Genomic DNA, 10,753 nt, shown 5'->3' with positions numbered 1-10,753 from the left:
AATCAATTACTACCGTTATTTGAAGAGCATTTGGATTGTATAACCTTTTCCATATCCGAAATGGTTAATATACTCTTATTACTGGTATTTATATAGACATTTTCCTAAGTCCAGGAAAGCCATAAGAAGCAATAAATGCGAGCGACAAGTGGATATTTAATAGTACTAATCCCACTTGTTTGCTACTGAATTTACTTTATTGGTGTTCTAGACATTTCTCAAACAAAATAAACGTAAACTATGCGATACCAAACAAAGGTTGACTTTTTTAAGGGGCTATACGGGCTCTGCGAATTGAAAATATAAACAATAACAAAAAAGGAATTATAATATTTATTTCTTTCGATGCATATTATAAACTGAATATTCAATAATTCATTATTGTTAGTGTTTTGAAAACCGCGCGGATGGGGTTGGTATATTCGCTAAAATACGTAACTGGTGATGGTGTAGAATGTAGACATAAACCGATGCATCGCTTAACATCGATAACAAAAAGGGAACCGACCACTATCGCCAAGATACATCGCTGTTCGATGCAAAGATGTTATTTTACATCTCTACCGCTCTCGCGGGCGAAAAAAAGTGCAGTGCAGCGAAAAGTTGGTGCTCCAGTGTCCAGGCCAGGAAATAATCCAAAAGTCGTATCGAAACGGCGAACGTTATTGCTTTTCGCTAGCGCGCAATAGAAAATATAATTGTTGGGAAGAACTGCATTCGATTGTCTTTCCCGTCGTTATTATTTGTTTGTCTGTGCGAGTGGCAAAGGAAACGAAAGAAACGAAAATCGTGAATAAAACGGAACGCTGATAAGCACGAACGTGTGAAGAAACATAAGAACAGCGAATTGCATTTTGCACTTGGCAAGTCGGTGAGTGTTCTGCCGCTTTTGTTACCTCTCCTTAGCCCTCATCTCCTTTACTCCTTATCGCTTATCCCTTTTTGTTTTTGGTGTATTACAACAATTTGCCAATTAAAAGCTCTTGACCTCTCACTCTTACAAATAGAACGTTGTGGGTTACACATGCTACCCCTGTCTCTCCGTCTCCCTTCCTCCCCTTCGATTTTCAATTGAAGCATGACACTAACAAACAAGCCTGTCAAATAAACGGTGGGTTGTCCACATGTTTGTGCTTGTCCTATTCATTGCACTCTAGCTTTTGACATTGCTTGAAATTGGTATCTCTTCGCAAGCGCGAAAGGGTGGGATGCTGCCTCTATCTTGCTCTGCCAATGCCAGCTTTTCATTGAACTTGATACTGAACATTTTCAAGAGTTCTTTTGTTGACGCTTTTTTCTTGCAGTGCAAGCCACTTTCCCAAGGCTGCAGTCATGGTCAAGTTCTTAATTTAAGATGCCCTCTTTAGAAATTTATACTTTGAGTCTCTCGAGTCACAAAATGTTTATCAGTTTGCTGAGTAATTTTTTACTTACATATGTACACTTACTCGCATAATTCTGCGTACACCCCCCAGAAATTTGAAAATGAAACCTTAAACACAATTGGTCAGTTATGCAAATAATAGGCCAATTTTTGTTTTAACTTAACTATAATTTGCTGTCTTTGCTAACGCATTTTTCTTAAAATTTTTTAACAATATTTTATATTTTATTTTAAATTTTAAACTTAAGATAACGAAAAAGTGTACATAGATAATTTGGATGCTTGCCTTTTTTAAATGATACCTGGTACATAACCCCACTGAGTTTCAGAACACTTCCTTTAAGATGGAAAAAGTTAAAGATTATTAAAAATCCCTTTCAAAGAGGAAAAGGGGTCCCGAAAAAGAACAAGGAAAACTTTTCCTATTTTGTTTGTTATTTAATTCCTTTTTTGTACTTGTTGTTTGCCTTTATTGCCTGGGACAACTAAGATGAAAAGAAACGCCGAAAAGCTGGGTAACGAGAGATTGTGGAAATAAATCTAAGCAAATGTGTGGAAGCTCCACAACGGAAAATGCTCAAATGGTATTTACTGCTGACATTTTCACGCCCACCAGCATACAAACATGGTTATAAATACATATATACACCCATACATACTTATGCATTTGTGAGTGTAAGTGGAGAAGGGGCCACGAAGTCGGAAAGGCTTCTCCACATTATTTGGTATTCATGAATGAAATCAGAGCGCTGTGTTGGCACGAGCGGGAGGGAGAGAAGGATAAGCTTTGCCGATAAATTATATTCCCTGCCTGCTCTATCTTATCTCATTCCTCTATCTCCACTTTCTTCTTAAATACAGTTAGACAGGCGCCATGGCGCTTTGCATCCTCTTTTACAGTAGAGACTCATTCATCGTTGACGCATTTCCCAAGAAAAAATGACTTACTTTTTCTTTTATTGCTCTGCACGTTTATCTCTGCTGAATAAAACCTACATCTTAATGACAAATTTACAATTTTTGATTGTGCGTCAAATACGATGTGCATTTGGTAAACCTGTTTTAGAAGAAAAGAAAGTAAAATAAATTTAGACTGGGACGCTTTATTTAATCAGATTTATTTAAAGCAAATATAAATCATTTATCTCAAAAAACGTGGAAATTATTTGTACTATCTCGATAAAGTAAATCGAGGCCCCACTGTATTTGGTACCCTGTTGTGCATCTAAATCGCACTTGATCAGCGACGCTAAGCTTGGGTGTGTGTGCACTTTGGCACATCAACTTTTTATGGACCCGCCGAGTGGGCATTTTATTTTAACGCCTGAATTAATTTATAGACCCAGACCGGCACACGCATAAATTGATTATGCATACCCCTGAAAGTGGCGCACGGAGTCGGGAAAGGGCTTAAGGATACCCCCGGGAACTCTATAAATAGGGCGAAAGACCAAAGGGTCTTCGGCAATTAGATGAACTTTCCTGCCATCGCATGAATTTACGCATTTTACATGAGTGGGAGTGCCCGTGGCAGGTGATAAACAATTTCACCGAGGATAATCAATGCGGCAGGTAGCACTTACAACAACCATTTCCGTGTGTCCAGCTCAGTCCGTTTATACTTTAAGTTGCCCCCAGGTCTAACGCTGACGTCAGCGGGCATAGCTCTCCTGTGGAACATAATATGTGCTTGTAAAAATTGTGCAATATTTTAAATTTGTAGTATCTGAATGAATATTAATTCTTTACAAAAAAAAGTTTCGTTTTTATACAGCTGCTGTATATTTGTCAACGATGCATGAGCATTTATCCAAAATTTAATAGTGGTTTCCGCTCCACCCTGAGCATTAAGCACTTGAAGATTATCTCGCGTGCAATAACCACTATCCAAAGTGCTTAACTTTGACACCCGACAAAAGCAAAATTGACAGGTCGCTCGCTTCACACACAAGCTATCCAGATAGACGCAGTCGCACTGAAAAAAATCATCAAGATTTTAAAAAGAATATTTATAGCACAGCTTTGGACTATAGTTGGTACAGTGCAGGAGCGCTGGAAACGCGAATTCTTCAGCCTGAAGATTCCATGTAATCTTCCATGTAATCTTCCATAATAAACCCATCATTTTGGTGATTTTTATCTGTGCATTTCCATGGACACTCAACAGACTGAGCCGCAACTCAGCTGCTTGCGTCATCAAATGACGCGTATATCCCTTTTCCAATGTGTCCGTATCAAAGTCTACTTTTAACCCGTGAGATGTGGTTATTGTTGTGGCTTCTGATGTTTTTGCTTTTGTTGCTCTCTTGTCGCAATCAATTTCATAAATGGCTTCCGTTCGAATGAAACACGCGCCATCAGTGAACCAGGCAAAACCCATTCCGTTGTAGGGAAAAAGGAGCGCTTAGACCCAGGCTTTTCATCTCGGGTGTCTAGGAGACCTCTGTTTTGTATGTACGTGCTAAATGTGCCTGCCGGAGTCTTAATAAAAACATAAAAAATGTGGCAAGGTTTGTATATCCTTACTAAAAAGAGTGTTTGATATTTAAGCAGGTCGTTTTAAAGGGAAAGTATGGAAGTTTCTTACATCTACAAATGGCAAAGGAAGCTCATCAAATTCAGTATGAATCAAGTCAATATAGTAGAAAAGGCATCATATATAGCACAAATTATGCGAATTTTAAAGGGTATTTCATAGTTCGGCGAGTTCTGCATCCTGACGATTGCCAGGCTTCTTGTTGCTATTTTCGCTTCGTGTGTGGCATGTGTTACGGCGCCACATGATATTGATAAACAGACTAACAGAGACATTTCCAAGGTCAGATGGGGGTGAGCTCCGCTGCGTTATGTATCTTTTTGGGGACACCATAACAACGGGGTCAAGCCATCAGCATCAGTCACTGTCTGTTAGTCAGTTTACGGGTATTATTGGGCGTGGAAAGAAAGAGTTCGTCGACCTTATCGGATGACAAAGCCCTTCGATTTGGTTAGCATGAACGACAAGGAAATAAAGGAGACCGATTGTGAGGCTGACGCCTGGCCTTGATTAACGCTGAATGCACATTTAAAAGCTTCCTATGTCGATGGAAAAAAACGGAAAGAGAAAAGCAATCCGGGCTTAATTCAATTTGCATGTGCACCAGAGTCCGAGCGAGGAATTGTTTATAAATAAATTAACAAAGCCGTAACAAGCGGTGACCCTCGGACTTCCATCTAGAACAATGCCATCGTCAGTATCGAGAGCAGCTGTAGAAGGGGCGCCCAAGTGGGAGGTACAGGATGACCAACGGTGTTGGCAAGTTGGCTATGAATAACAAATTTTGTTTATACTGTGCGTACCATAGACAAACTATTCCATTTGAATTTCTTTCAAGCGTATCTTGTATCATTAAATATTTGTATTTGTATCATTAAATAGCTGAAACTAATATGGAACTTACTTTAGGTATGATAGCAAGGTATGATATATTTCGCAGCACTTCATCGATGATATCGTGATATAACCATTTTACCTTACACATTACCTATTCAACCCAGTTTTGCTTTCAATTTGATAGTTCCCTAGCATTTTCTACCCATTCTTGCTATGCACATAGCTACTTTTCACGCTGCCTTGCCATCACTGACGATAGGATAAGTGTAAGTGGTGTGGCAGAAAACCTGAGGAGCGGGGCTGAATGCCATGGCAACCACACTTGATGGTCAAGGCACGGGGGGATTAATTCTCGGTGGATGTGGGTGTGTGCCAAAGTAGGTGTTCGCTAATGGCTGGGAACAAAGAACTGTTGCAGGGGCCATTAGTCAGCATCTCTCTCTCTCTCGCCGATCAAGCCTTCCCCTTTTCCCCTGTGCAAATATTTCCGCATTGTTCTGCTGCCTGCAGCAAACAGTTGATTAACGACCTCTCTCGCAAGCTTTCAGCACTTGAAGAAATCACCCGGTAAATTGTTGTTAAACAAGTCTTGTTCAAGAACAAGACCAGCCGAACAAGCGAATTCTCAGTGAGACCAATAAGAACCACACATTTCAGAACTTAAATTTGCTGTTGTGTGTTGAAGAGGTCTAAAAACTTATATTATTAATACATTTAAAAAATACATTAACCTTGTCGAAATTAAATACGATATTTTAAATTTAAATGCAAAATATTTATAAATTAGAGCATACTAAATGAAAAAACTACATTTAGTTAGTAACATAAGCATAACATCAATTTTTATAGGTGTATTTAAATGTAAACCTTTCTTCTTAATGCATTTCACTTCGAATTGCACGGCAAAAATGTCGTCAGAAACAAAAATCAATAAATAAGCTGAAAACAGAATAACGCCCAAAGGCATCCCCAGAATAATTTAAAGCTGACACAGTTCTATATTTCTTGTTTTTTCTTAATTTAAACATTTTTGCCTTTCTCCCAGTTTTGGTTTGGTTTACCTTTTACTTTCGTGCTTGCATACTGCAAATTTGCATGCGACTGCCGGCAAAATTAGCATGAAATTAAACAACAATAAACATGACCCGAGTTGTTTGTACACCCACCGAATATGTATGATTTACATGTATTTATTTATTAGTGCTATTGTATAATAGCAGGTAAATATACCTGCAGGTAAATGTACGTTAACTTTGTGGCCTTTGTTTATTTTCCCACGCTTTTAAATCCTGTAGATTAAAGGTTACTTGAGTCGATTATTTTCAAACATTTCGAATCAAAGTTATCTGTCATAATCTGAAAAGTAAGCAGATAATATACTTGTGGAATAATTTGTAACAATATTGTAGGGAAGAAACCAACTTAACATTTCGATACCAAGCAAGTCGTTTCCGTCGGGAAACTCAATTAAAAATCCATCAAGCACAAAAGATAGCTGGATACAGTGTTTACCACTTGATTTAACGACACTTGGCAGCTATCTATATTCGGATTTGCAAATATCATTGGTTGCGACAAGCCAGCCCAGTCAGTCCCGGAGGCTATTATTAAATATCCGTGCGGGGTAGGTCAGTTATAGATTGGGTTGAATGAAGGAGAGGGGAAACTGGGTTTATGGGCAGCGGTTTTATTTGGAGAGGTGTAGCTTTTGGTCTGCTCATATCGATTTTTGTGGCGCCAGATAAGATTGTACATATATCTGTGTGACTAGAGTGATTTCAACGGACGCAGTCAATTGGTCGCCAAGTGTATAGAACTGCATTAGGGTGTGTCGTTTCGAATTCGATATACATATATTTAAACAATTATTCAAAACTCTTATTGGCATTAATATATGTAATATATATTTATATTCGATCCGAACCGATCCCGATCCGAGTCAGCCTGTTTTTTATAGAGTTTGCCTTAAGAGGCTACAAATACGTCAAACATTGTTGACATTTATTTGGTTAAACAAATGACGAAAAAACTCCAGAAATGTGTGCTCGGAGTCAGATAGAGTTTCCTACGTGACTGCAGCGCGCTTTGTTCCCCTTCGCCAATGTTTGTGGACTTTTTTTTGGGGGCGGATTCTTGTGGCGCCTTTGTTTCGGCCTCGGTCAGTGTTTATTTTTCCTTTTAGTGGCTGAAAGCAAAAGTGCAAAAAGTTTTCTCTAAAAATACTTTTAGTCGGGCACCCAACAGATGCAGAAAGGAAATGGCCCATAACTGGGCGGAAAAAGGGAGGACTTTGGAAAATAGACCACTCCCAGTCTCGAATAGTTTGAGCTTGATGAACTCTTAATGAGTTCATGGGTCCACCTAAGGGATTCGATTCCCTTTTCCAGTCACGGTCATTAATCAATCAATTATTCATCATTTGTAAACTTACAAATAAAGTTGCTAAAGAAAATTTCTTTAGCAACGTGACCTGAATAAAATACGAATGCTAATGGTAACTACGGATATTTGGATTGAAGTAAAAATAAATATAAAATATTATTATAGACATATTATTTTATATACTATAATTAGTGTAATGCAGTAAGGCTCAGTTAATTCTGAACAAAATAGGATCTGTGCTCTTTACAACTAATTTTATAGCCATTGTGTTTAACGAAGTTCTTTTTAAGTCTACAAATGCTTTAAATTATTCTCCACCCCAAATTCTTGGCTGCTTTTCGTGTGCTTCCTCGAAGCAATTCTATCTGATCTCCTGGGTCTTGGCTCTTGGCTCAGTTTACTATTATCTGTGCGCTTATAATAATAATAGTCCTCCCTTTGTCCCAGCAACGACCATTAAAATGTAACGCCCACATCTGGTGTCCTTGGTCACAGAGTTCCTGGTCTTGGCTTTCGTCCAGGAGGTCGGAGGTGAACCAAGAAATCCCCTTCGAGACTCGAGCACTGGGGCGAAAGCTAATTATGCGAAAGGCAAACAATTTGGCAAGTCCACGTCAACACCTCGGACAATCCAGTGTGGTGATAAAAGGGGAGTTCATGTTTTGCACGGCATCTGCAGCTCAGAAAATAAAAGATATTAGTCGGAGGAAAGTCCCTTCAGAGGCTGTGTGAAATTTTAGTAAACAAGTTGGAGCCCTCGGGTGCTGTGGCACCGAAATTAGGGATGAAAAGATTATAACTTCTGGCGGATTCATGTAAAGATTATATACATTGTTGAATAAATATTGTTTTTAAATGTAAGGCCTGTTTTCCATGTTCCTCCTTTCCAGCCAGTTCTCATTATTCGCTTCATATCTGTTTTTTTAGTGAATATTGTAATCCTTGCTTTAAGGCAAACCCATAGCTGCGACAAAATAAATTTTTTTTTCGTCCTTTTTTTTTTTGAAAGCCGTCGTTGTGATTCGTTTTGTTTCGCTAAGGGGAGTATTTAACATATTTCGTTGGCGGTCTTGTTATTCACTTGAAAAGTTCGCCAAGGATGTGTGCTTGTGCTCACGACTGCCAGACATGGTAAAGTATCTCCGGTTATTGTTGTGTTGTGGCTTACAAGTGTGGGCGCTAGTTCAAGGTCGCATAATTGTGCTGGTTGGGAGGGAGGGAGGGACTGCTAAAATATGAAAATAGCTCGAGGGAATCAAATTCCAAGTAATGGCATCCTTAGCATGCGCAAGTATGTTAATTTTATAAGCTCGACCCAAGAAAATGTTGATGTCGACATTTTTCTTATGACGCTCAGGCCATTTACGAGTTTGCAAAACCACAAAAGCTTAAACATTATTCTTAAATTCACACTAAGAAATGTACTAAACCATATTTATTTTCTTAAATTACGAGGAATGTAGCCTCAGTGGAAGTTCTACCGTATTATAGGATGGTACTTAATCAGCTTAATTCAGCTAACTATTTCGCTCTTATGCACTTTCAGAACAAATTCACACGCCCACATTGCACCAGGAACCATTTAATGAAGAAGACTGAACAACCACGCCCACGAAGTACTTGTAAACTACTAAATCAAAAGCCACCGCTCAAGTAACTCAGAAGCACACAATCAAAACCACAAGAAATCCACTCGTCGGAGACCGAGGGAGCCAAGAGACCAAGCCAATCCCAGCCAAGATGTCGTCGCGTTCCAAGGAGAGAGTAGTCACTGCATTCCGCAAAATCTTCCACAAGTCCAGCAATAACAATAATAACAACAACCATAATAATAACATTAATAATAACAACAATGACAAGGTCGATGGCGCCACTGGCAGCAGTCCGAATATAAACAACAATAATAATAACAACAATCACGACGGGGCATCACCCTCTTCGGCAGGAGGCGTCGCAATGGGCGGTGGAGCAGTCGGATCATCTGGATCCTCCGGTGCCTCCAAGAATGCTGTAGTTCGAATGGCTGCCGAGCAGGCTGTTTGGGATTCCCCAGGCAAGCGGCGACGACAAGATCATAAGTGAGTGTTTTAAAGAAAACGAAATCAAATTGTATTCGGCAAGCTTCATGAAAGAATCACCCATCTTTAATGTGAAAGAGCTGATCTCGGTACTTTCTATCCATCTCACAGGGTGGCGCCGACGAAAGAACGCCAACTGGTGGCGGCGCCGGATCAGACGATTCGATCCCGCCGCCTAATGAAGGAATACCGCGAAATGGAGCGACTGCAGACCAAGAACGATGCTGTCTTCACGGTAAGGACTCTTTTGATTTTGATTTGAAAATCCTCCTTTTATACAATTACTAACATCCTACCATCTTAGGTGGAACTCGTCAACGATAGCCTGTTCGAGTGGCACGTACGCCTGCATGTGATTGATCCCGATTCGCCCCTGGCCAGAGATATGGTCGAGATGGGTGTGCCGGCCATCCTGTTGCACCTGAGCTTCCCCGACAACTTCCCCTTCGCCCCGCCGTTCATGCGCGTGGTGGAGCCGCGCATCGAGAAGGGTTACGTGATGGAGGGTGGTGCCATCTGCATGGAGCTGTTAACGCCTCGCGGATGGGCTAGTGCCTATACGGTGGAGGCGGTCATCATGCAGTTCGCAGCCAGCGTGGTCAAGGGTCAGGGCAGGATCATGCGGAAGCCAAAGAGTACAAAGGAGTTCACTCGGTAAGGAAATATATCTTATGTCAATATCATTTGTGATTGCACTCTGTGATCGCTCCACAGGCGCCAGGCGGAGGAGTCGTTCCGTTCGCTGGTGAAGACGCACGAGAAGTATGGATGGGTGACGCCCGCCCTGTCCGATGGTTAAGCGCCGCTTCCGGACCGCAAGGAACTGCTCAGATGCTCTGCGTTTGCCAACCAATGCAATTTAATATTCAGCCACCCAGCAAAGTTCGCTCATAGTAATACTTCAAGCCATCTATCCATCTTTATACTCTCTCTTTGTTTCATCTACTTGTCAAGTAACGAACGATTTCAATTGCAAACCATCCAAAGCAACAATACGAATTCTAAGAAACAAACAACAAGAAATAATAAAACAGCAAAGGAAACAAAGGAAAAACGCGCATCAAGCAACAAATTAGCTTAAAGTGTAACTCTAGCTCTTAGTCATCAGTAAATCGGAAGTTTCGCCGAATACAAAATGGATAATTAAGTATTATTTAGTTGAACAGAAACGAAAAAACAAGTACGATGAACAGCACTTTTCCATATTAATTTCAATCGCCTAGCGCATATTTTTAAGTTACAAAAGATTTACAGAATCAATTAGTCTGATATCTTGGTTCGACTGTGTTATTATAATTTGTTGTGATTTTTGTTAAATTTAAACAAACCATCAAGAAACCAAATTACAACATCAGCTTGTAAACATGAGTGTGTTCCTCGAAATTCGCACTTTCATTTTAAGCTATGCATAATAAATAAATGTAACATGTGTCTATTATCGCATTTTGATTGACTGGTCGTACTTCAATTTACTTGGGGACTTTTGATATTTAAATTCATCAATGGTTACTTAGGATATGTTGTTTTTGCATATTT

The 10,753-nt window shown here is 39.8% G+C and overlaps 1 protein-coding gene across 1 annotated transcript; it reads left to right on the top strand.

The window, feature by feature from the left end:
• The first annotated feature begins 488 nt into the window (after positions 1–488).
• LOC6542795 (ubiquitin-conjugating enzyme E2Q-like protein CG4502) lies at positions 489–10,652 on the top strand. The gene is made up of 5 exons (XM_026978839.1): positions 489–871; positions 8,686–9,217; positions 9,329–9,452; positions 9,522–9,871; positions 9,932–10,652. The coding sequence occupies exons 2-5, from the start codon at positions 8,880–8,882 to the stop codon at positions 10,014–10,016; spliced, it is 897 nt and encodes a 298-aa protein (XP_026834640.1). The 5' UTR covers positions 489–871; positions 8,686–8,879; the 3' UTR covers positions 10,017–10,652.
• Positions 10,653–10,753: the final 101 nt, after the last annotated feature.

This window comes from Drosophila erecta, unplaced genomic scaffold (assembly GCF_003286155.1).
Source record: "Drosophila erecta strain 14021-0224.00,06,07 unplaced genomic scaffold, DereRS2 tig00000055-arrow-pilon, whole genome shotgun sequence".
NCBI lineage: Eukaryota > Metazoa > Arthropoda > Insecta > Diptera > Drosophilidae > Drosophila > Drosophila erecta.
Note: the sequence above shows the minus strand (reverse complement) of the source record. Positions and strands in the feature narration are given on the sequence as shown.